The sequence below is a fragment of the Gossypium raimondii genome, chromosome 2, assembly GCF_025698545.1.
Source record: "Gossypium raimondii isolate GPD5lz chromosome 2, ASM2569854v1, whole genome shotgun sequence".
Taxonomy (NCBI): Eukaryota; Viridiplantae; Streptophyta; class Magnoliopsida; order Malvales; family Malvaceae; genus Gossypium; species Gossypium raimondii.
Window position 1 is genome coordinate 42208635 of NC_068566.1, and position 25187 is coordinate 42233821.

At 32.7% G+C, this 25187-nt stretch overlaps 3 protein-coding genes across 4 annotated transcripts; 1 reads left to right on the forward strand and 2 right to left on the reverse strand.

The window, feature by feature from the left end:
* Nucleotides 1-212: 212 nt before the first annotated feature.
* LOC105788889 (60S ribosomal protein L23A) lies at nt 213-2569 on the reverse strand. The gene is made up of 4 exons (XM_012615958.2): nt 2479-2569; nt 2350-2394; nt 1025-1382; nt 213-479 (listed from the first exon to the last, which is right to left on the reverse strand). The coding sequence occupies exons 2-4, from the start codon at nt 2360-2362 to the stop codon at nt 395-397; spliced, it is 456 nt and encodes a 151-aa protein (XP_012471412.1). The 5' UTR covers nt 2363-2394; nt 2479-2569; the 3' UTR covers nt 213-394.
* Nucleotides 2570-17273: 14704 nt separating this feature from the next.
* Nucleotides 17274-19818, reverse strand: LOC105788890 (monofunctional riboflavin biosynthesis protein RIBA 3, chloroplastic). Of its 2 annotated transcripts, XM_012615959.2 has the most exons (7): nt 19643-19816; nt 19231-19555; nt 18921-19142; nt 18520-18845; nt 18091-18220; nt 17714-18010; nt 17274-17644 (listed from the first exon to the last, which is right to left on the reverse strand). In XM_012615959.2, exons 1-7 carry the CDS (start codon nt 19681-19683, stop codon nt 17378-17380), a joined length of 1608 nt encoding a protein of 535 aa, XP_012471413.1. In that variant the 5' UTR covers nt 19684-19816; the 3' UTR covers nt 17274-17377. The 2 variants fall into 2 exon arrangements, with proteins under 2 accessions (XP_012471413.1, XP_052483512.1); XM_052627552.1 differs by having other exon boundaries at nt 17274-18010; nt 19643-19818.
* A 744-nt stretch (nt 19819-20562) lies between these two features.
* Nucleotides 20563-24415, forward strand: LOC105788892 (UDP-galactose/UDP-glucose transporter 5B). Its single transcript, XM_012615961.2, has 12 exons — nt 20563-20870; nt 20953-21076; nt 21772-21885; nt 21993-22085; nt 22159-22224; nt 22395-22493; nt 22802-22881; nt 23162-23274; nt 23396-23484; nt 23631-23717; nt 23805-23873; nt 23952-24415. Exons 2-12 carry the CDS (start codon nt 20966-20968, stop codon nt 24066-24068), a joined length of 1038 nt encoding a protein of 345 aa, XP_012471415.1. The 5' UTR covers nt 20563-20870; nt 20953-20965; the 3' UTR covers nt 24069-24415.
* The last annotated feature ends 772 nt before the right edge of the window (nt 24416-25187 follow it).

A 25187-nucleotide genomic window follows, 5' to 3' on the forward strand; every position in this document is an offset into this window, starting at 1 on the left:
TTTAAAATTTAGAACATACTCTAACCTGTAATGCAATATTAACTTTTATTTGATGAAATTATATTGGAACGAATTAAATACCTCAATAATAATTATTTGAGTATACAATATAATAGCCAGATTACAAATGGCCAGCAGACATCAATGAGTCATTCGTAAGTAAGAATAGCCGAAATTCAAGCATTCAACCATTTTAAACAAATACGAAAACATGCTCAATACCTTCTGACTTAAGTTTATACCAAAGATGATTAAGTGGCAGTAAAGCAAGATTACAACCTTAAAAAACAAAAAAACTAAGCTTAAATCTTCCAGCTGAATCTGAAAATAACAGTCTCACCTTGCAACAAAACACAAAAAATAAAGCATTCAAAACAAGGTAGTCGCCAACTGCTTAGATAATTCCGATTTTGTTTGCAACATCCAAGGCATCGTAATCCGGCGTCAACCTAACATATGCCTTCTTTGTGCCATCGGGCCTGAATCATGAGAAACATGTACATCAAGAAGAATGTTCACATAATATTTGTACACAAAACACATAATATTTATCAAGGGCACAGGATGCAAGAAAAAAGCCGGCCTGAGTAAAGCATGATATGTATGTGTGGATCTGTGTGCATGTGTGAATCCACATATCTAACAAACTCTAAAGTGTGGTCTACTTCATTTAGGGCGCCCTTTGGTTGCCTGGTCCTAAGGTGCATGGCTCATGCACGCCTAGGAACATGACTCGACAAAACTGGGGTCATCAAGAAACCCAATTGAAGAATACAATCATAAGCAACTATTTAGGGCATATTCTGTTACAAAAATTCAAAGCATTGTTATTCTCAGTTCTCCATATGTGCTTTTATAACAAAAAAGTTGCCAAATGAGTGTCAAATTATCTACAAGTCAACAAACTTGAGCAGAAATGATTATATCAAACAGTACAATACACTAAGCTATAAAATAGCTACCAAAGATATAAACTAGCTCATGAAACATAAAAAATGGTTAATAAGCACATATAAAGCTATACCTGATCAAGGTGTTCACTTTCTTGGCCTGAATATCATACATCTTCTTCACAGCATCTTTGATCTTCTTCTTGTCTGCACGGATGTCAACAATAAATACTAAAGTGTTATTGTCCTCGATCTTCTTCATGGCTGACTCAGTTGTGAGGGGAAACTTGAGAATCTGGTAATGGTCAAGCTTGTTCCTCGGTGGGGCACTAATGCGTGGATACTTCGGGTTCCTATCTTTCTTCAAGGTCCTTGGCCTGTGAAACGTAACCTTTGTTCGGATCTTCTTGGCCTTCTTCTTAAAAGTGGCTCCAGATTTCACTGCTTTCGCAGCCTTCAAGGCCTGTGCTTTTGCATCTGCCTTCTTCTCAACTGCATAATATGCAACGATCAAGATAATTAACGAATAGAAGCTATAAACACCATTATAAGAATAGGTTTTAATTCTAGCAGGAACTTGAGTCATGTATGTCCATTACCATTGCAAAATCCATATTCTACAAATATCACCTAAGTTAAATTTTAAATAACTCTATCAATTGACATATTCAAAGGGACCACTAGAATACAGAAAATAACCCTAGTTAGTGTTACGAATCGGTTATTACTTAAATGTATTCGATTTGTTTCAGTTTTAAGTTCAAATTTCCAAACCAAACCGAGCCTAAATTTATCTTTTAGTTAATTTATAATTTTTATAATATAAGAATAAATATTTCACATCTGATTTAGTGAAAAAAAAAACTAAAAATACTATATAAAAATATTCTTTAAAGAAAACAAAAAAATCGGATCCAGCAGAATTCAGTTTGGTTCTTTTAAAAACCAAAATTACTGCATAGCAATCACAATTTTTTTTCCAAAACCTATCCAAACCGAACCATTATCACCTCTAATAAACCATAATAACCCAATCATTGAATCTATATAACTAAGCCAAGATGATATATTTAGCTTGAGAGACATCACAAGTTCATATCACTTCCAATGAAAACGGTTAACGGAAAATGGGGGAAAACGGAAACCCCGTATCCAAATTTCCAAAGCAATGAAATGCATATACATGTTAAATAACACAAACTATTCAGTAATATTCTATATCCTTATAAATCCAACACCAGGAAAGAGTAAAGAAGAACAAATCAAAAGCTTACTTAACAGTTCATTTTGATTTTTTTTTTAAAAAGCAAAAGAGTACAGAAAAAAAAAACATATACTCAATGCATCAAACAACAAGAAAAAAGAAAACAGAGATTAAATATATCAATCAGAACTGGAACAAGCATTACAAAATACAAAGTAAAGAAAAGGAGTGAAAGCTAAATTCAAAAGCAAATACCCTTGGGAGCCATTGGTTACAGCTGCCTCAATCCCTTTGTAAACCCTAAACCAATAAAAGAAAAACAAAAAATAAATAAGATTGAAATCAATATAACAAAACAGAAGGAAATGGGAAAGAAAAAGAGACCTGTAGATGGGGAAGATAGCGGCTCTAGGGTTTGCTGGAGAAGGTGTAGCGGGAATTAGGGTTTATATAAAAGGGCTTCTTAATTTCGATAAAACCCAATGGGTTATAATTAAAGGGCCAACCAATAACAGGCCTGGTGCTCTATAATTTTTATTTTATTTTTTTTTATTTTTACTGAATTTTAAAAATAATACACGAATCTAAATTACTGTAGTAGTCACCTAATTATTAGTATTTTTTGGGTTATTAAATAATAAAAAGTTACAAAATGATCATCTTAATATTCGATTTTTTTCTTTTTAGTCACCAACCATTAAATTACTAATGGAAAGATAACTTGATGACTTTTGAAATTTGCATAATAGCAACTTTAACTGTTAATATTTATAAATTGTGTTAATTTAGTCTTAGAGTCCAAAAAATTTAACCTCAACATTTACCCATGTTTTCTTTTTCTTTTTTACAGTTTTACTTTTATTTGTGACATTGAAAGTTAATTTTGAAATAATAGGAAAATATAAAATTATTATATTGGATTTTGAGTATTTTCATTTTGATATATATATATATATTTATCAAGTTTATTTGATAGATTATTTTTTAGCTTTTTAAGTGAAAGAATCGTAAAGAAAATCAAATTTGAAAAAAAATTAAATTATAAAATGTATAAACGTTGAGAGTTAAATTTTTAGAATCAATACTAAATTGAAGCAATGTATATATATTGAGGGTTAAAGTTGCTCTTATAACCAAAATGAAAAACCGAATAATTGAGTGATTATTTTGTAAATTTTCATCATTAAATGATCAAAATAAATTTACCAATAATTAGATGACAAGTGTAGTTTATCCAATAAATATTTTAATATGCAAGTCTACTATCATATCTTAGTTGAAAGTTGAAATTTGTCAATAACTCAATATATATATATATATATATATATATATATATATATATATATATATATATATATATATTATTGATATTTGATATTGTACTTTTAAGCTAAAGATAAATTTACCATTATATATTAAATTTATTTTAATTTTTACGACTTTACTTTTATTTGATTGAATTTTGACATTAAAATTTTTTTATATAAAATTTTATTATTCAATTTCAATTTAAAATAATTTAAGATAAAATTTAATAAAAATTAATATATTAATTTAATACTTATAAAATAAATTAATATAATATTAACAATTGATAAAATATTTATAATTAAACTTACAATTTTTTCTTTTATCAAATAAAAATTCTAAGTCAACCTATTAATTTTTAATATTTAATAAATAATAAATTAATTTCTTAATTATTAAAATAAAATATTTCAAATAATATTTTTCTTGTTATATTTTATTTTTAATTCATCAAAATCAATATTGTAATAAGGCCCAATCGGCCTGGGTCCAAACTAAACAAAAACAGGTCAGACCCAACAAATAGGTGGCCCAATACAGGCCCAATAACCGATTTGCAAACCCTAGCCCAGCAAAAATTAATTTGTTGAAACCCTAGCCTCATGTTCAACCAGAAGCCCCAGTGAGTCTCCAAAGAGACGTCCCAAGCATCGCACGCCTCGGGCCGATTTCTCCACAGCAGCATTGCTCACAAGACGACACTGCAAAGAATGACTCAAAAGAGTCCGATTGAGATAAAATAGCAAAAATAATTAGCATATATCTTTTATTTGTTTTCGATTTTTCGGGCTATAAAAGCCTTTGAAAATCTGTAAAAAGAGAGGACGGGGGTGGATACTGAGAAATACAAAAGAAAATATTGAGGAATACAAAGATTTCTTTCAAAGGTGAATCGAGTATCGGATTTTCTTTCTTTTTTCTTTTTATTTTCTGCTTATTTGTTAAAAAATATATTCAAGAGGGTGAGGGGCTTACCTTCGAAGCCAACCCTTTCTTTTTTTATTTTATTTTTTTTATTCTGCAGCAAACTTTGTTTTTTTTTTTTTACATTTTTGTGTTTAAGTGATATTTTCAAAACGGCGCCGTTTTCATAAAGCAGACCCGCGCGGTGACCCGACCCGAAGGGGAGGATCCGCGCGTTCTTGCTTTTGATGGTACAATTGCGCATTTAGCCCCTGCCATTTGCGATGCGTTTCAATTAAACATGTTTTGTTTTTTAAATTGAGCCGCAAATTTTACTTTTATTTCAATTTGGGCCCATAACTGCGCAGCGTTTTGGAAGGACGGGATAATTTCCCTTTTAGGTCCTCCACTGTTACGCGCGCATTCAAGTGACCCTTTTTTTTAAAATTTTATTTTAAATTCGGCCCTTAAGATTCTTTTATTTTTTATTTAATCCTTCATTAGTCATTTTAATTTTTTTTAGTTTTTCTATTATTCTTATACATTTACACACGTTTATATAATATATATATATATATATATATACTTCTATACATATATTGGTTTTTTTATACATGCGCATTATATATATATATATAATTTTCTTTTCTTATTTTTTTTTTTGCTTTCATATTTTTTACAAAACATATATGTTTTGTGAATTTCATTTTCAAAAAATGTTTTCCGTAAAATACATGCACATGCGCATTTGTTTTATATAATATATACATGCATATATTTATACATACGTTTTCCTTATATCCTTATTTTATTTTCTTATTTTTATATACTTTATATTATGTATACAGTTATACATTTTATTCTGTAAATATATACATATGCATTTTTTATATACTTTTATTTTATTTTTAATACATGTTTTTGTTTGTTTTATTGGCTACATTTCATTCCTCCTATTTGCATGTATACTTGTATATATGTGTTAGATATATGTGTGTTAGATATGTTTGCAACTTTACTGTTATATTGTATTTGTATATATATATATTTGCAAATATTTATTCATGTATGTTGTAAATTAAAATATCTGTACCATATTATACATAAACTTTTTAACATACCCTTTTAAAATATATTTTGGTTTTAACCATTCATCAATGTTATCTTCTTGATTCAAAGGTCTTTTTTTTTGAATAAAGGCAAAGTTTGGGATTTTCAAGGGAAATTGAGCCCTAACGTATTGGGTTCTGATTTTCTTTGTCAATCTTAAATGACCGAGAATATTCTTTATTCAAAATGCATGAGCATAAAAATCATTTTTGGGAACTTAATTTGTTGTGCCCTAACGTATTGGGTGTGGCCTGTTATTTTCTCGAAATGAAGATTTTCGCATAAAATAAAAGTGATATTCAAAGTTCGGGGATTATGAGGAATTGTACCCTAACGTATTGGGACTCGATTTCTTTACATGACTTGAACAATTGGTTATCCTTTTGCAAATTTCATCATTCAAGCTTATTTTAAAATCTTTTTAACTTTCGACACTAAGACATTAAACGATCAATTTGGTACCGATTTTGGGCGTTACGAGGGCGCTAACCCTTCCTCGTGCGTAACTGACTCCCGAACTCGTTTTCTCAAAATTCGTAGACCAACATAATTTTTAAGGTGAGCCGATCACACCTCAATAAAGGATCGGTGGCGATTCCAGTTTTATTTTTAAAGTCGACAACTAAATTTTTGTTTTAAAAAAAACGGTTTCAACAAATATTATTTGGTAAATTTTAATTAAATATCAAATTTAGTGACAAAATTTTAGTAAAACCAATTACATAAAATTTGTGTGGAAATTTTAATTTTATTCTCAAAGCATAATGTCAAATATTAATCAAAATAAAGTATAATGACTAATTTCAATATTATAGTGACAAATTTATATTTTAACCTTTTTTTACACAACTCTAATTTAAAATGCTTCAAATTTATATTTATATTATTAAAATTAATCACAAATGAATAGTTCACACTTTAACCATGAAAATTTAAAATTTTTAAAAAAATAAAATTCATAAAAATAAAAATAATATAATATAAACAAAAATATTATTTTATAAACAGTAAAAATTAAATATTTAAACTAGCTTTAATTCGATTGAACCAGGTTTCTTAATTGATTTTTGTTACTCTTTCAATTCTCTTTTGGTTTTATGACAGCATATGACTTGATTGGATTATCAATTTTCCGTACAATCGATTTAATCGATCAAAATAATCAAATTTTAACAATCCTAAATAGAGATTAATGGCATTAATAAGAAAGTAATTTTTTTATGAGAGTGGAGGGTGGAAGTGGGTACACCTAAAATCTAATGGTAAAGAAAACTTTATTTCAAAATAAAAGCTGTTTGCTATTTTACCATAGTAAAGAAAATTTTAGGCCAAAATAACAATAAAAGTCCTATTTTTTTAAAAATTATTAAAATGGGCCCATCAAAAAATTAATTACCGGAATGACCCTATTTCCTTGAAAATGCGTCCACGTCAGCGCGTTGTCAAGTGACGAGGCAGGAAAACGCTTCCTCAAGGAAGCGCTTTGCCTACGTGGACATAAAGCGCGCCCTCAAGGATGCATTTTCTGTCCACGTGGACAAAGTGCTTCCTTGAGGAAGCGTTTTGCCCGCGCGTGAACAGTAGCAACAGCTACTTTTTTTACCGTTGATGACCCCCACAACGGTAAAAAAAAAATTATAAAAACCCCCCTTTCATTTTTTCACACTTAAATCCTTTCTCTCAATTTCTCTCCAATATTCTCTCAAATTCCTCTCAAATTCCTCTCAAATTCCTTTCAATTTCCTCTCAATTTCCTCTTAAAAAAGCTTTAATTTTTTTAATTATTTAAAAAAAAAGCTTTAATTTTTTTGAATTTTTTTAAATCATAAAAATTTGACCGTGTTAGCAATGGCCGGAGAATTAATTCATTTCGATAATAAGCACATATTCGTCGAACAAATGAAAACGGTAAGTGTTAAATTTAATTTTTAAATATTATTTAAGATTTTTTTATTTATGCAATTTTAAATGATTTTTATTTTATTATTTCTTATAAAAGTCTGTAGATCGGATATTGCAATGTTATATCCATAATATGCATGGTCCTCCATCACCGTTGGTAGAGAATTACATGCGGGAAGCGGGTTTTTGGAACGTGGCGACGGTAGGCCGAGGATGCAAGTTGGACCCGAAACTCATCAGTGCATTGATTGAGAGGCGGAGACCCGAGACGCACACATTCCATCTTCCATGTGGAGAATGCACTATCACTTTGGAAGACGTAAATTTGCAATTGAGATTACCGGTGGACGGGTACGCGGTCACCGGTTCTATTCAATCAGGTGATTGGGGAGCGGTATGCTATGAGCTTTTGGGTGCTATTCTGGAGAATATTAACGGAGGTCGGCTCGAGATGAGTTGGTTACGAGACACATTCCGGAAGCCGGATGATGATTCTACCGAACTGGAAAAAATTCGATATGCTCAGGCATACATTCTTCAGATAATTGGAGGTTATTTAATGTCGGACTTGTCACGGAACCTTGTACATCTAAGATGACTGCTGAAACTTGTTGATTTTAGAACAGCTGGTGAATTTAGTTGGGGGCCTGCCGTGTTGGCAACATTGTACCGGGAGATGTGCGGGGCGACATGACCGAATAAAGCGAAAATCAGAGGTTGCCTATCACTGCTGCAGTCATGGGCACGGTTTTGCTTTCCATTTTTACGTCCTCGAGTAGACCACTTGTATTCATTCCCACTCATAACGAGGTAAATTTTATATTAGATTTTACAATTATTACGTAGATTTAAAATATAATCGAATGCTAAAAATTTATTTAATTAGGTGGAACCATTCGGCAAGTTATGCTCGATTACCTACCTCTCTTGAAGATATACGGCTTCTATTAGACCAACGGTCGAAAGCACAAGTAAGTATTAAATAAAATAGATATTTCCATCATGAGATAGTCGATTGGTACTTAGTATTTAGTATTTGGTATTATGTATTATGTATATAACTAATATTTCCATCATGTTTATATAGTTTCAATGGACACCATACGAGGATCCGGCAATTCAGGCAATAATTTCGGATGAGTGCTTCCAAAATCCAAACGCTTAGCATGTGAAAGTCTCATTGGTCAACTTTGCGACTGTAGAGATGCACTAGTCGGACAAAGTATTACGACAATTTAGATTCTGGCAACCGATTCCCGTGGCACCTGAGGTGTTGGATGATCATCACAAAATTGACCTACGGCAATTGCATACGGATTAGCCGAGATTCTAGTCACACTACATCTAAATATGGGAAGATCGGTATGATTATATACCTACTCGGGAACCGATCATCGTTCTAGAGTTAGCGTGCGTACCGAAATATATACCATGGTTTAGGATCCATAGCAAGTCGTATTTACTGTTGGAAGAGGAGAGGCAACGGTAATTGCGTGTCCAAAGGGAATAACATGGCCCTTTAAATCTAAGAAGAAGGGACGACGATGTAGGTCCATCAACAACGCCCACACAATCACCAGGCCCAGCAACAGCACCGACACAGTCACCTAGCCTAACACTTCAACCGACGACACCTACAGCACAGCCTTTTCAGATGATGCTAGGTACGTATCTTAGCCCTTTTATGTATCCTAACCCTTATATGTTTCCTTTTTCTAGTCTTATGGCAAGTTGGAGTCAATGGCTCGGTTCATCTCTATTTTCGATTACGCCGAATAGACCGCTAATGTATAGGCCACCATCGCACGAGGGATCGCGTGAGGGGCCGTCGGGGAGCTCTTATTTTTACCAATCCCCATCACTGTATGAGTTTCAAACAGCTGGTGATGCAAATACCTCCATAGTCACTATTCTATCAAGGTGGCTCATTGTCCCAACACCGACAACCAGATCCCCAACTAGAGGAACCAGAATCCTCGCCGGAGCAACCACAACCCTCACCGGAAGCTGGACAAAAGAGGAATCCAGCGCGTAATCGTTGACGACCGCCATGTGGCACTGAATCCGGCTGGTACGGAGATTGATTTTTACTTTAATATATTGTACAAACCTTTTGAATATTTTGATATTATTTGATGTAATAAAATAGAAATTCTTCTATATTATTTCATGTAATAAAATAGAAATTTACTTTTACATTTTTAATATAGTAGAAATTCTTTTAAATAACACAATATTTTGAATATTTCTATATTATTTCATTTAATAAAATAAAACGTTTTTTTGAATAAAGTAATTGTAATTTACTTTAATATTTTTAATAAAATAGATTTTCTTTTAAATAAGTCAATATTCTGAATATTTCCATATTATTTGATTTAAAATAATATAAATAATACAAAGTTTTTTACAACAACGTTCCACTATTGCGATTTGGGCATGATCGGCTTGTATGGCCTGGGTTCCTACACTATCCGCACAACTTGGGTTGACTGGCTATTTCTCGGATATCTATATTGTTACGTATTCTAGTCGCGCAAGGTCAACCCTTTGGTTTGTGACGCAATTCTTTATCCGATAACAGCTTAAAGGGAGTAAGCGTTACAGGCGCCCACTTACGTTCATCTTGGACCGATGGGAAAACATGTCTCCAAACGTTGTACATGTTTTCTAATTTGTACACTTCGTCGACATAACTCATCAGATCCAGACTGAGATTTTGACAAGCTGCAATTACATGAGCGCATGGATAACGAAGTGCGTAAAACATCCCACAGTCGCAAGTCCTATTTCGCAAGTGTACACGATATTGCTCGCCAATAACACCTTGGTGCGGTCTGTCAAACTCTGTCACGCGAAACTATAGGTTGTCTCGATCGTGACACACTGTGTGCATGATGTTCGCCCGTGCCTTGGCCTTGTTAATTTCTTGCACTACCTTACTGTACCATACATGACCTCCCTACATCTGACCTGCATAACTGTTATCGGTAGATGGTGCATTCCTTTTAGAACAGAATTTATGCATTCAGCCAGGTTTGAGGTCATATGACCATATCGTAGGCCGCCGTCATATGCTTGTGCCCACTGTTCAAAAGGTATGTTACAAAGGTAGTTCGCGCCTTCGCCGTTAATTGAACGCAAAACTGCCAACATCTCATGAAAACGATCTTTATTTATTTCATACATTGCCAATATAAGTTCATAGCAAATATTACATACCACTATTTCATTTAGAATAAATTCAAAATGACAAACAAAATTATATTAATAGAGACTAAATACACATGTTAGTCACTTGTCGTCGTTTACTCTTAGATGGATATTACCTGTAGTAGTTGGAAACAATGTGCCTTAGGCAATACCGATGGTGTGTGTGCTGCCATGAGCTTCCCTGTCGATTAATTGCAGCTAGTATTTCGGTGCTCCGATCCGAAATAACACAGATATCAAGTTGGGGGCACACATGCCTCCTTAACCTAAATAGAAAGAAATCCCATTCATCAGCTGACTCATCTGGTGTTATTGCAAACGCAATTGAAAGAATTCTCCCACTGTCATCCCGTGCCACTGCTAGCAATAGCCGATGGGTATATTTACCAAATATAAAGGTACCGTCAATTTGTACTAATGACTTGCAGTATGAAAATGTGTCTCGGCATTGCTTAAAGGTCTAAAACAGGCGTTTGAACACTTGGCATCCACGTAGCCATCAGCCTTTGTAGTACGCATGTTTCGTTTCAAAGTCTGTTATGCAACCTGGGACGTATCTCTCTAGCACTTGACACCATTGCCATATTTCATTATATGAAGCGTCCCACCTACTATGCATCTTCTCCAACGCCTTCTGCTTAGCTATCCAAGCCTTACGGTAAAATGGCGTATACCTTATTTGGCTATGAATATTGGCAATTAAGACTGACACTGAAGTCTTGGGATTTGCCTTCACCGTGGGTAGTATCAAGCTAGCTAACATAGCTGAATCCATCTTGGGATGATCTTGTGAAATACCTATCAACGAAGTACATTAAATAATGCAACATTACATAATAACAGTATTATTCAGAAACCTTAAATACTGTACCTGCAGCACATGTATGTGGATTTTTGTACTTTTTTTATCTCTCACAACCCTGTTCTTTTCCTGAACGAGGGGTAGATTTTCCATGAACATGTACCATCTTGCACTGCACACTTCGCCTCAAACTTATTAGCTTTGGATTTAACCACGTGGTAGTTAACGCCGTTATTGATGCTATATTGTTTCAATGCACCAATAAAATTATCCTTATTGGAGAACTCATTACCAACTTCAAATTCACCCGAATCCAGTATTGAACTTGTACGATCACGCAACCTGTGTGGTAGATCTGGAAACTCCTAATGCATCATCTGCAGATAGATCGACATTACACATGTGGGCTGGAGGTAAGTATGCACTGAATAGCGGATCTTCATCTTCATCTGAACCCCCTTCAACATTTTCAGGTTCGGTTGGAATAGGCACCGGTTTAGAAAATAATGTAACTTCTGCACCATCGGGCCCAGGCTCTCGAGGTGGATCCATATCGGAGTCATCTTCTAACCCACCATCATTTACAATACGAGGTCCCCTCACTAGTGGACGTCGTAGAGAGTACATCATCCCTTCTTCTGGCATTTCATAACGTCCCCAATTGGATGTAGATTGCCAACCACTAGAAGTTGATGTCGTTCCCTAGTACGTATTTCCAGCATCAAACATCGACCTACCGTGGTGCATGTCTCATCCACTGACAAGGTGTCTTGCAGGGGATGTGTATTCCATACCGAAACCAAATATGGGCTGTTCCGTATTTTGTAACCCACTAACCGAGTGTCGGGCAGGGGTCGTGTATACCTCTCGAACAGCAGTCGCAAGTGCATCATTTGACGATGTAAATTATACATATAACTCCATATAGGGTGCTCCACTAGCGAGATGAGTCTGCACCATTGCTTCCAAGCTACGAGCCCCTTTTACGTCGAACGAGTAATATGTCACTGGATCAACAGAAAAATAAAATCGATACGAAATAGACAGAACTTTCATTGGCGTCGTTCCAAATATTTTATGCCTAATTCTTTTACGAAGTTCTGTCAAATCTATGTTCTGGTTAAAAACCAGTCGCACTGTATTCTCCAATAAAAAAACAACACCGTTCTCGGTGTGACGAACATCACCATTATAGTAAATAACAGCACTAATACGTTCACTCATCTTCAATTTCTATCCTTCTTAGACTTTCTAAATTTTTTTTGCTGTAACTTATGCAATCTGAGAAAAAAATTTGTCTCATTTATAGCCTCAGGCCAAACAGGAGCTACTGTAGCAAAAGCGCATCCACGTGGGAGCTTCTTTCAGTACTTTTACTGACAAAGCATCCTGCTTAAAGCGTTTTTGACACTATTTGCTCAGAAATATCTACTCGATATTATTTTTTCAAGAGCTACTGTAGCAAAAGCGCGTCCACGTGGGAGTTTCTTTCAGTACTTTTGCTGACAAAGCATCCTGCTTAAAGCGTTTTTTACACTATTTACTCAGAAACGTCTACTCGAAATTATTTTTTCAAGAGCTACTGTAGCAAAAGCACGTCCACGTGGGAGCTTCTTTCAGTACTTTTGCTGACAAAGCATCCTGCTTAAAGCGTTTTTTGACACTATTTGCTCAGAAACGTCTTCTCGAAATTATTTTTTCTGGAGTTACTGTAGCAAAAGCGCGTCCACGTGAGAGCTTTTTTAAATTAACACTAAACCTTAATCTAATTTTTTTAAAATTTTTAATTAATTTACTCAAATAACCCTAAACCCTAATTTAATTAATTTTTTCTTTAAAAACCATAAACACGAAATCTAATACAATTTTGAAAAATTTATAATTAATTTAATTAATAAACCCTAAACCCTAATCCCTTATTTATTTAATTTTTTCTTTAAAATCCTAAACTTAAAAACCACATAATCCTAACCCTAAACCCTAAAACAAAAACCCAAAACCCTAACCAGCAGGAGTCACGGGCAAAACGCGTCCTTGAGGGCGCGCTTTATATCCACGTAGGCAAAGCGCTCCCTTGAGGTAGCGCTTTCCTGCCTCGTCACCTGACAACGCGCTGACGTGGATGCGTTTTCGGAGAATTGGACCATTTCTGTAATTAATTTTTTAAAGGGCCCATTTCAGTAAGTTTTTAAAAAAGAGGGCTTTTATTGGTATTTTACCCATAATCTTATTTGATGTTTGTTTTTTCATTTCTTTTTTATCTTTCTAAGTTACTTTAATTTTTTTTATTTGATTTCCTATATACTACAGTATTACTACATGTGATAAGTTAAATATAATTTTTTACAAAATTTTCATCATAGGTCAATTTTATGTTTATAAATTAAAATATATTTAATATGACACCCTAAACCCGGTCTAAACGTTATGACCGAATCTGGCGATGTCACATTGTAACACCCCCTTACCCGTATTCGATGCCGGAATAGGGTACGAGGCATTACTAGAAGACATACATTTGCATACGTATTAAACCGAGTTACAAAATTTCATCCGAATTAAAACTTTCAAATTTTTAACATACTTTTATAATTCTTTACAATATATCCTCGAAATATTATATTCATAACAAATAGGGCCTACGAGACCCGATATTTACTCATGTAATTCAAAGCTTCATTTTCAGTTCATTCAATTCACAATTTTCTCATGTTCACAATTCAAATCAATTTCTCAATCCAATATATATATTTCAATCATCTAAGAATATAATTCAAGTTACACGAACTTACCAGACTAAATTATAGAAATACCAAAATTTAGGGACATTTTGGTAATTTTCTATTTTCCTCAAATTTTCACACAATCTTGATATAAATTAATATTTCATTAATTTTATTAATTTAAATAATAAAAAATTCATTTCATGCAATTTGGTCACTTTTTGACATTTTTACAAAATTACCCTTAAAATTTTACTTTTATTCAATTTAGTCCCTAAACCTAAAACATGTAAATTAGCTATTTTAAAATAAACTCATATTAGCTGAATATTCACATATATTTTCCTCCCCTCCACTCCATTCCACATCCTTGATATATACATAATACCACTATTAACTTGTTTACTCATAACAAGTCGTTCACTTGAGTCATAGTCACTAAATTAATTATATCTTAAGCTACAGAACTTCGAATTGAGATTAGAAAATTTTCTCTAAAACTAGACTCACATGTATTCTTACCATAAAATTTTCAGAATATTTGGTTTAGCCAATAAGTACAGTTTATTCTTTAAAGTTTCCCCTGTTTCACTGTTTGTACAGAATTATCTCTTTGTACAGAATTCGGATGATGTTCCCATTTGTTTCTATTGAAAATAGATTCATTAAGGATTTTAAACATATAAATTATAACCCATAATTATTTTTGTACAATTTGTAATGATTTTTACAAATCAGAATAGGGGAACCCGAATTCATTCTGACCTTGTCTCACAAAATTTATTATATCTCATGATTTACAATTCCATTACTTACACCGTTTCTTCTATGAGAAATTAGACTCAATAAGCTTTATTTCCATATTTTATTCATACTATAACTCTATTTCCAAAATTTATGGTGATTTTTCAAAGTTAACCTACTGCTGCTGTCCAAAACTGTTTTAGTGCAAAATGTTGATTACTAGGTGTATAACTCCCTTATTCCCTTTCTCTATAACATTTCCCATCACTTTCACTTATTTCTCTTCACTAATATATCAAGAACATAAGACCTTATATAAGAAAGCTCTACTATAACATTATTTCTATGCTTTTTCAATAATATCCAACTTAAAAATATATTGAAATCTTGATGTTCTTATCTTGTGCTATTGATTTCAATTTTAAACTTGATTTTCTCTCTCCTCCAGCTTCTATTTCTTGAATCTAACTTGATATTCTAGCTCCCCATTGTCTCCTTGTTATTCTTCCCTCTTGGAAGCTATGGAAATTCTTTTGATTTCTAGGTGAAAATGGTAAATTTTTGGTGGAAGGACCAAATTGTAAAGAAAGTAAAACTTTCTTTCTTCTCCTCTCTTCTCACGTTAGTTGCATGGAAATATGGTGGAATGGATGATTCTTCATCTTCCTTTTCTTATATATACTAAATAAAATACTAATAAAATAATAAAATATCATTTAAAAATCAAATTAAAATATTAATAAACTAATATTTATTTATTTAATTAATTAATATAAAATATCTCCAACATCATCATTATCTTTTAGATTTCTCTCTTCTAATTGACCATTTTGCCCTTCATAATCTTTAAAATTCCATCATTGAGTCATCACTTAATTTGGTAAAATTGTGATTTAGTCCCTTAAAATTTTTCACCTTTTCAATTTGATCCTAATTCATCCATTTTCCTTAGTTTCTAGATTATTCCACCCTTAAAATATTTACACTATTGGTCCTTCAAATTTTTTGTATTTACACTTTAATCCCTCAAATTTTGAGTATTTACTCTTGGGCAACAAAACTTTTCTCACTTTTGCGATTTAATCCTTTCTTGAATTAATATGTCATAATATAATTCCCAATGTTGCCATAACTAAAATTTCCTTTTGTCACTTTATTTCCTTATTTTACTATCAAGGATACCTATTTTCTTCTTGTAGTAATTTTCGGGTATTACATTTAATAATTTTGAAAAATTTAAATGAACAAAAATTTCTAAAAGAAATTCCAATTTTCACTTAAATGAATTTTTATTTAATTAAAGTACAATAAAAATATATTTAATTTAAATTTTTAATTAATAAATTGTAATGTGTTTTAATATATTTTACTATTTTTAAGTAAACTTATAAAATTTGAAAAATTAAACAATTTATTTTAAAACAGACATTTTAAACAGTTTTAAATTTTTAATTTTTAAAAGTTTTAAATTTATTTTAAATAATTATGTAGTTCCATAAAAGTATGATATTAGAAATTAAAATGGATTGTTACCGACGGTGGACACCTTAAAAATAGGATCCCTTTAAATATAATTTAAAAATGAATTATTTTAAAACTTAAAGTTTTCATACCTTCTTTTAATATATATATATACACGATTATATTTTTTAAAATATCTTGTAATTATATTTGATTAATAGGTTAAAAATATAAAACCGGTAATAATTAATCGATAATGATATTATATTAGTTGCAATTTTGAACCCTTTATACATCGTGATTATCATATAATATTTAATACCCTTATTGATTAATGAAACTATTTTTAAAATGTAATTATAATATTAATACACGATTTCATATATTATCAATAAACCAAATGTAATTATCATTATCAATTGATGTGTTAATACATCATCAATAAAACAAATATAATTATAGGTGTAAAATTGATATATTTAAATATCTCGTTAATGTAATTTTATACCCCATCATTAAAAATTGTAAATAAATTTTAATTAAAATGATAAAAAATCATATTTAAAACTTAGTTGTAAAAACGAGACCCACATTAAATATAATTAAAAACATTTTAGAATTCAAAGAACTAACCTGAAATTCAATGATTCTATAGATACTCCTGTATTTTTTTAATATTATATATATATATATATATATATATATATATATATATATATATATGATATCTTTCCAAGTCACTTTAATTTTTATTTTGTTTGATCTTCTATATGCTACGTGTGATAAGCTAAAATGTTTGAAGCGTAGAACCTCCTTCACTTCAACACTTTAGCAAGTTTCACATGCCAATGCAGCTATTGTTGGCTTCAAAATATTCTGAAATCTATGAGGGGCGGGGAATGAAAATCCCATGCTGAATATGATAAACACACACTTAAAAAGTACATCAATGCCCATTGTCTTCAATACCCAAGTTATTCAAATGATGTATAAGCATGCATAACATATACATGTATATATAAAAGAATGTTGTATCCATTGGCTTTGAAAATTTTGTGTCTATATGAAGTGAATCACGTTTGCTTCTAAAGCAGAAGCCAAGATGAATATGTATATATTATTCAGGGTTTGGCTCCCCATCAGATGATTCTTTCTTGTTTACAGATGGTTTAATAAAAGGAGCCAATGGTCCTTGGAGATCAGAGCCATAAATATGACCCATCTTGGTACGTTTTGTTTCCAAGTACCTCTTATTTTCCTCTGTAACGGGTGTCAAAACAGGCACTCTTCCAATCACAGCCAACCCATAACCCTTCAGGCCTGTGAACTTGGCTGGGTTATTAGTCATCAACCTCATGGTTTGAACCCCTACGTCTCTCAAAATCTGCAGTTCATTGAAACGATAACGAAATGATGCAGAAAACATGTTTAAAATTGATGTATGGAGACTAACCTGGGCACCAATACCATATTCACGAGCATCAACAGCTAAACCAAGTTCAATGTTGGCTTGAACTGTGTCATGGCCCTGATCTTGCAAATTATAGGCTCTCAGCTTGTGACCGAGTCCGATCCCTCGCCCTTCATGACCTCGAAGGTAAACCACAACTCCTCGACCGGCTTGCTCGATTAACTGCATTGCCAAATCCAATTGGTTGCCACAGTCGCATCTTGCCGATCCAAATATATCTCCGGTTAAACATTCTGAGTGAACTCTTACAAGAACATCTTGTCCATTCCCTATGTCACCCTATTTTGCAAAAGAGAGTATCAGCTTTGGCATACTTTTTGGACAGCTTTAAGTTTATAAAGAAAACTAAGTGAATTTACCTTAACAATTGCTATATGTTCTGTTCCATCTAGCTTCGAACGGTAGCAGTATGCTTGAAATAGACCCCATTTCGTTGGCAGACGTGAAATAGCTGTTCTTTCAACGAGATTTTCCCGCTTTCTCCGGTACCTTCAAAAATAGCAGCCCAAAATTAGCCTGCAACTAATCCTTGAGAAGGCAATAGTACACAACAAGCACAAAATTTCCACAGATTCTGGTATAGGGTCCTTCTATGAGTAACATACTTGTGTTATGTAACCGAGCTCATCATTTTCGTATGCGATTAGATCTTTAACAATATCAGTGTATCTAGGGTGGATAAGCAATGTCATTCAAGTCTCAAGTAAATCAATGGATAGAGCCTATGTAGCTAAAACTTGAAACTACCTAGTCACATTGAGAAAGCAAGACATATTTTGATAGCTTACCTAATGAGATCAGTTATGGAAATAACTGGTATGCTATGCTCCAAAGCCAACTTTCTTATAAATGGCAAAGATGCTATAGAACAGTCCTCTGGATCCACAACAGTTGAAAGAACTGAAACAGGCCTTAAACCGGTGAGGATGACCAAATCGACCGAAGCCTCAGTATGACCAGCTCTTCTTAAAACCCCACCATTCCTATACTTGAGAGGAAATATATGACCTGGTCTTCTAAAGTCATCAGGCTTCGACTCCGGGGAAGACAGTGCAAGAACAGTCTTTGCCCTATCCAATGCCGAAACTCCGGTTGATGTACCGGTTTTTGCATCCTAACGAAGCACACAATTTGAAATAAACTATTGCAGCAAGCTTCAAATATGCTAATACCGAGAAACCATACATACCACTGTGATTGTGAAAGTTGGGGCAGAAGAATCTTTGTCTTCACTTTCTGGTGACATTAATGGAAGCTTAAGCCTTTCAAGGTCCTCCTCTTTCATACCTACGGAAACAATGCCTGAGCCATGCTTTACCATGAAAGCCATCATCTCAGGAGTTGCATGAGAAGCTGCCATGATAAGGGTTCCTTCAAAATCCTCATTTTCATCATCTACAACAATCACAAACTAAAAGAAAAAAAACCAATGCATTGAGCGAGTGATATAGTCAATACATACAAAAAGGACTTTTAGAAGGGCAGTGGGGGTTCCTAACCTTTCCTTGGCGTATTGTATTCAATGCTTGGTCAATGGAAGAGAATCCTTTAGAAGGGCAGTCAGGATCACCTTCTGCATCACTAACAAAGAAATCAACGGTTTCTGGGGTAATTTCAGCATCCACTGTTCCAAATGGTGGTGAAACTGAGTCACCAAGTGCACCCAACAATGACCCATTTTCAGACCCTTTCAAGGACCCATCATCAAACAGGTTGCCAGCACCAATCTCAGACACCCCCACAGCACAGCAACTAGAATTCAACCATCTTTTTCTGTATAGCCTGATTTCAACTCCTTGTCTGATGGCCAAACACCTAGGAAATCTGTAACAAAATGAACCACCATGTAATCTCAGTACATAAACAGGACAACTTTAATCATAGTTCACATATGTACCATATAATTTATACCTTGTGTTTATGAAGATCTGAGGAGATAAAGCACAATCCATGGAATGAAAGTCGGAGGAAAAGAAAGAAATATATATATAATTGAGATGGCGGGATCTGTTCTACTAGCTTTATTGGTGTTTTGTATGGAAAGAATAGAAGGGGTAGCTGTAGTTGTGGATGGCATTTCAGTTTGTAGCCAATCCATATGATGTTAATCACAATGACATGAATGGCCCTCTATGTTTCAAGCAAACCTGTCATTTTCTTACCCCATCCAAACATATTAAACAATGAAAATATTTTAATCTCCTTTGCTCAACCTAATTATCTATTTAGTCCTTATCCTGTATTTAAACTGTCACATTCTGGACTTGGAGAAATGACAAAAGGATAAATAATTTCTTTCTAAAACGGAGAAAAAATAAATCCCCTGAGTTAACTCAAATATTAAATTATTGTAATTATATTTTTAAAATATCGAGACTATATTAAAGTTTTTCCATTATTAATTTAACAATTAAATTAGACATAATATTTCAACTGACATAATTTAAAATGAAAATTAAAATAAATGAATATTGTGAAAATGTACGTGGTAATTATCTTGACTTTGAGGGTTTTACTTTATTTTACAACTTATATTTTCTCAATATTCGTTTTAAGTTATGTCATATAAAACTTGGTATAACATTTAACAATAAAATTAACTATTTTAATAATGGAAGCACTTAATTAATATAACATCGATAGTTTAGGGTGTAATTAAAATGATTTAAAGTATGGAAACCAAATTAGATTGAAGATGATAGTTTTGGATGTCTGATCCAATTAACTCTTATAATTTTGATCTTTTACTAAGATTTAGTTCATATATTTTAATTTCACATTATTTAACTTTTAAATAAAATGTGAAGATAATTCTTCACTTTGAATTTAGTTTTAAAAAAAATAAGCTGCGTTAAACGGTTTCTAGTCTCTACCATCTTACCGCAGTCCCTAGGATCCATAGAAAACGCCAATAGCTTTTTGTTTTACACTTGAGAGTGAGAGAGAAGCGGCGGCGCGGCGGCTTAAAACGACTCTAGTTCCGATCTCCCCAAAGCTTGAAACGACAATTGTTTGTTTTAACACTCCTAAGTTTCCGCTTCTTCCTCATCTTTTTGAAAACTTTCACTCTCTCAGTTCCCTTCCTTCTTCCACGTGTCCCCGATCTTTTTTCTCCAAGATCACTCCGTACATTTTTCAGGTGATTTTAATTTTCTCTGAAAGTTCTTTTTTTAAAAAATATATATATAAAGAAAAAAAAAACTAAAATTGGTTTGATTTAGTGCTGAATGGGCTATGGCCGAACCATTGCCGACGGCGGATGGGGTGAAGGAGAACAAATTATGGAAATGGGTCTTTGCTGTCAGTGGAATCTTGATTACTCTTGTCATCTATGGGGTTTTACAGGTTCTTCGTTTTTCTTTTTAAAAAAATGGTGTATATTTCTTTATTTGTTGCTTTTGTCTGTTTATAATAGGATCTCTGTTCTTAATTTTTAATTGCATTGTTTGTTTTTACCTAAAAAAGATTGTTATTTTGGGTTCTTTTAAAAGTTAATTAAATGTCTTTTCTGAATGTAAACTGTTTACAAGAAAGAAACATTAGATTTTAATATCTTTGTCTAGAGCTTCTAAAACGATTGATTTTAGTAAATCATGCAAGCCCAGGAGGTTTATTTTTTATGCAAATGGAGGATCTGGGTACTCTTTGATTGTTTGGAAATTTGAATATGAAAATAAAAATTGGGAATTTTAGCAGTGCTGATGATATATCAGAACGACTCTTATATATTTCCTCGCTAAAATGTATGTTACATTTTTTTGGGTGAGTTTCTCTATATTAGAATTGAAGATTTGGCTTTTAATTCCAGATGAAAGCAGTTGGTTTTTTCTAGTTTAAAGGGTACCTAAATAAATACTAAGAATACTAGAGAAGACACTTAAGCCATTAATGTCTTACTCTATTAATTATAAGAAGTATGATTATTTGGTAGTGGTAGCATGATGATCTTTGCTCATGTTATGTGCATGTAGTTATTGTCTACGAAATGGTTTAGTTGTGTTCTCTTGCAATGTGTTGATGGAAGTTTTACTCTCATACAGGAAAAGATCATGAGAGTTCCTTATGGGGTAAACAAAGAATATTTTAAGTACTCGTTATTTCTTGTTTTCTGCAACCGCATCACAACATCTGCGGTCTCTGCTGGTTCTTTAGTGGTATGTAACTGTTACTCGGAAGTTGCTACAACTGTGTGATGAACCATCTCACAGGAAGATGGCAAGATTGGCAGACATATTTTCATTTTTTTTGGGTCTTTTTCTAGGCAAGTAAGAAGGCATTGGATCCTGTTGCTCCAGTCTATAAGTACTGCCTTGTATCAGTAACAAACATCCTAACCACAACATGTCAATATGAGGTAAAGCTATATCCCTTATCCTTTAGATGCAGTTATGGTATAATAATTTTAGTGACAACATTTCTGTTTTCAGGCCCTCAAGTATGTAAGCTTTCCGGTTCAGACTCTTGCTAAGTGTGCAAAAATGATACCTGTTATGGTAAGTTTTGCATGACTAATAATGAAGGCTTATGTATTTGATTTATCCAAGTGATTGCACAAGTTTTTGGACTTAAATTTCATCTATTTCAAGCTCAATACTAGTTCCCCTTATTTCTTATCAGTCTCAAGTGGCAAAGTCATCTTATTTTATTTTGTTTTTCCACACAGATTTGGGGCACTTTCATCATGCAGAAGAAATATAAGGGTTTTGACTATTTGGTGGCTTTTCTGGTGACCCTAGGTTGTTCGATATTTATCCTATTTCCGGTAAAATTCTGGTCTTTGTCAACAACTCTCACTCTGTTCTCTTCACGGTTGTTTAGGCCTTGAATGCCAGTGATAATTCTCAATGGGTCTTCATTTCTTTATATAAGAGCTTGATTGGTGGATGGAGGCTACTATAGGATATATATATTTTAAATTATAAGGCATTGAACCATGGAATTATGAATAGACATTGGTTACCTTCACAGGTGATGCATTGCTATAAGTGATTTTCTTTTAACTGCATATAGCTTCTTCTAGATTGTGCCACAACTTTGTTTCTCTTCGAACTAATTCTGCTTTCATTGTAGGCAGGAACTGATTTTAGTCCATATGGCAAAGGAAGAGAAAATACTGTTTGGGGCATTTCTCTGATGGTTGGTTATCTTGGGTATCGACCTAAACTTAGTTCCTCTCACTATAAAAGATACTTTCTGATCCTTTTTGTAATTGGATCTTTGAAATATAAAGTGATATATGTACCTTTATAAGACCAAAATAACAATTACTGATTTTCTACATTGGTTGCAATTTTATTTGTGAAATCTGCTCTTTCTTACCAAGGATCTTTAGGCTAAAGTATTTCTTTAATGTCAATTGAACTAGCATTGCTGTTCTGAGTGCTTTTTGGAGAAATAGTTTTCATAGATGCTAGTTTCTATTTTTCGCAGGTTTGATGGTTTTACAAGCACATTCCAAGATAAATTATTCAAAGGCTATGATATGGAAATACACAATCAGATATTCTACACAACATTGTGTTCTTGCGTTCTCAGCTTGACAGGTAAAAATTCCTTCTACCTGCACATAGAAACGATCTTCTGTTTTTACCTTTATGTTTGATTTGTTTCCATTGCATTTTACTGATTGATTACTCGTGATCAACTCTTCTCTGTTGGATTTAGGTCTTATATTTCAGGGACATTTACTGCTAGCTGTAGATTTTGTTTATCGCCACAATGATTGTTTTCTTGATATTGTATTACTCTCAACCGTAAGTGATCTTCGCTTAAAACTGTTCTAGTTTTAATAGTCTCTAACTGATTATAGGATGGTCAGCCATACTCTTCTTTGATTGTCCAATACTTATTGGGAAATACCTACTGTGGGGTTCTAAAGTTAGGTGACTATATGTTATAGGTAGCAACAGCCAGTCAATTTTTCATTTCTTACACGATTCGTACATTTGGTGCTCTCACATTTGCTGCCATAATGACCACAAGACAGGTACCGTCAAGTTTATTGTTTCATTTCCTCCTAATGCTATATTTCTGATTGAATCGAGATTCTTCAAACTCTTTTTTGTTGTTTAAGCTGGTGAGCATCATGCTGTCATGCATTTGGTTCGGCCATCCCCTTAGCTGGGAACAGTGGATTGGGGCGGTAAGTTTCGAAACACACACATATTTTACATTCTAGTTGATTTCGAAAGCTTGATTATGTATTTGATGCCTTGATCAGATCATCGTGTTTGGCTCCTTGTACTCCAAAACCTTCTGGAAGAAAGTGTCACCAGCTCCCACTCCTCCACAACAAACAGAAAATGGATCTTCGAGTCCTTTGAAAGGGATCCCTTAACGAGGTCAATTTGGCATCAGTAACCGCAACTGGTTCTGGTCGGGTAAGAGTCTGCCTATGTTAAAGCTGCATTTTGAAGCTTGTCGGGGCAAGGTTTTGTTCGAATGGTTTTTTTATGAAATCCGAATTGAAATTTTGGGTGAAAAAAATGAAAATAGGAACACTCCATTTTCATTGGAGGAGCATTATGAACTACAAACTAACTAAATCCCAGAGACACTCTTTGTTTTTGTGTGTTTTTGTTTACAATAGGAACTTATATGTATAAGCAACTGTTGAGGCCATTTGATTTTGAGGTATTTTCTATTCAGATTATGAAAGAGAAATTGGGGAGATTTTTTAATCAAGCAGGGTGGTTTGTTGATGTTGCTTTTCATTCTTTTAAATAATAAGTAAAGTTAATTTGGAATTTTATTAATAAACATTTTATGTGGACCTAAATGTGAAGAATTTTGCTAAATGATTAGCCATGTTGTCCCAAGTATTATTTTTATTTTTGGGTAAATATAATCTTATTAAAATTTTAATATCTTTATGATCCTTTTAATTTATTGATTGAACTGTGGGAATCGAAAGTTTAACTTCTTATAAGACAAATAGAATACATTAGAAATATCATATGGTTTAAATATAACATATAATAAATATGGGTTGATATACAGAAAATATTTTATTTTAAAATTATTTTTATAAAAAGTGTATTCAAGAATTAATATGGGTGCGGTGGTAACGGGTTGAATCCTTAGATATGTTGATTTTAGTTAATTTTAAAAATTATATAAAAATATGAAAAGGTAAAAGACTATTAAAATAATAACAATAATCATTTAATAAAATGACGTTTGAATTAGTATCTGATTAACTCATAACACCATATTAATAATATAGATATTTTGATGGATTCTCCTAAATAGTAAATGCACTTTCAATAGAAAAATAAAAGCAAAAACAAAATGCATTTTCACTCTTATGAATTATTCTTTTGACTATGAGCATTTGCAATATGAAATTAACATCTCTACCATATATATTAAAAAATCCCCATGGGATAATTGCTTGACACCTGGTAAGTTCAACTTTTAAGCGTTTTAAAAAAAAATTTTAATGCAGTTATAAATT

What these genes read in the sequence shown, in the direction of transcription:
- LOC105788890 (XM_052627552.1), bottom strand. Translation starts at nt 19,683, where the DNA reads ATGGATTGTGCTTTATCTCCTCAGATCTTCATAAACACAAG. An exon ending in CAGATCTTCATAAACACAAG is followed by an intron (nt 19,556 to 19,642) that starts GTATAAATTATA and finishes ATTTTGTTACAG; the next exon opens with ATTTCCTAGGTGTTTGGCCA. An exon ending in CAACTTTCACAATCACAGTG is followed by an intron (nt 18,846 to 18,920) that starts GTATGTATGGTT and finishes GTGCTTCGTTAG; the next exon opens with GATGCAAAAACCGGTACATC.
- LOC105788892 (XM_012615961.2), top strand. Translation starts at nt 20,966, where the DNA reads ATGGCCGAACCATTGCCGACGGCGGATGGGGTGAAGGAGAACAAATTA. An exon ending in TTGCGTTCTCAGCTTGACAG is followed by an intron (nt 23,275 to 23,395) that starts GTAAAAATTCCT and finishes TGTTGGATTTAG; the next exon opens with GTCTTATATTTCAGGGACAT. An exon ending in GGGAACAGTGGATTGGGGCG is followed by an intron (nt 23,874 to 23,951) that starts GTAAGTTTCGAA and finishes TGCCTTGATCAG; the next exon opens with ATCATCGTGTTTGGCTCCTT.
- LOC105788889 (XM_012615958.2), bottom strand. An exon ending in AAAGTGAACACCTTGATCAG is followed by an intron (nt 480 to 1,024) that starts GTATAGCTTTAT and finishes CTCATGATTCAG; the next exon opens with GCCCGATGGCACAAAGAAGG.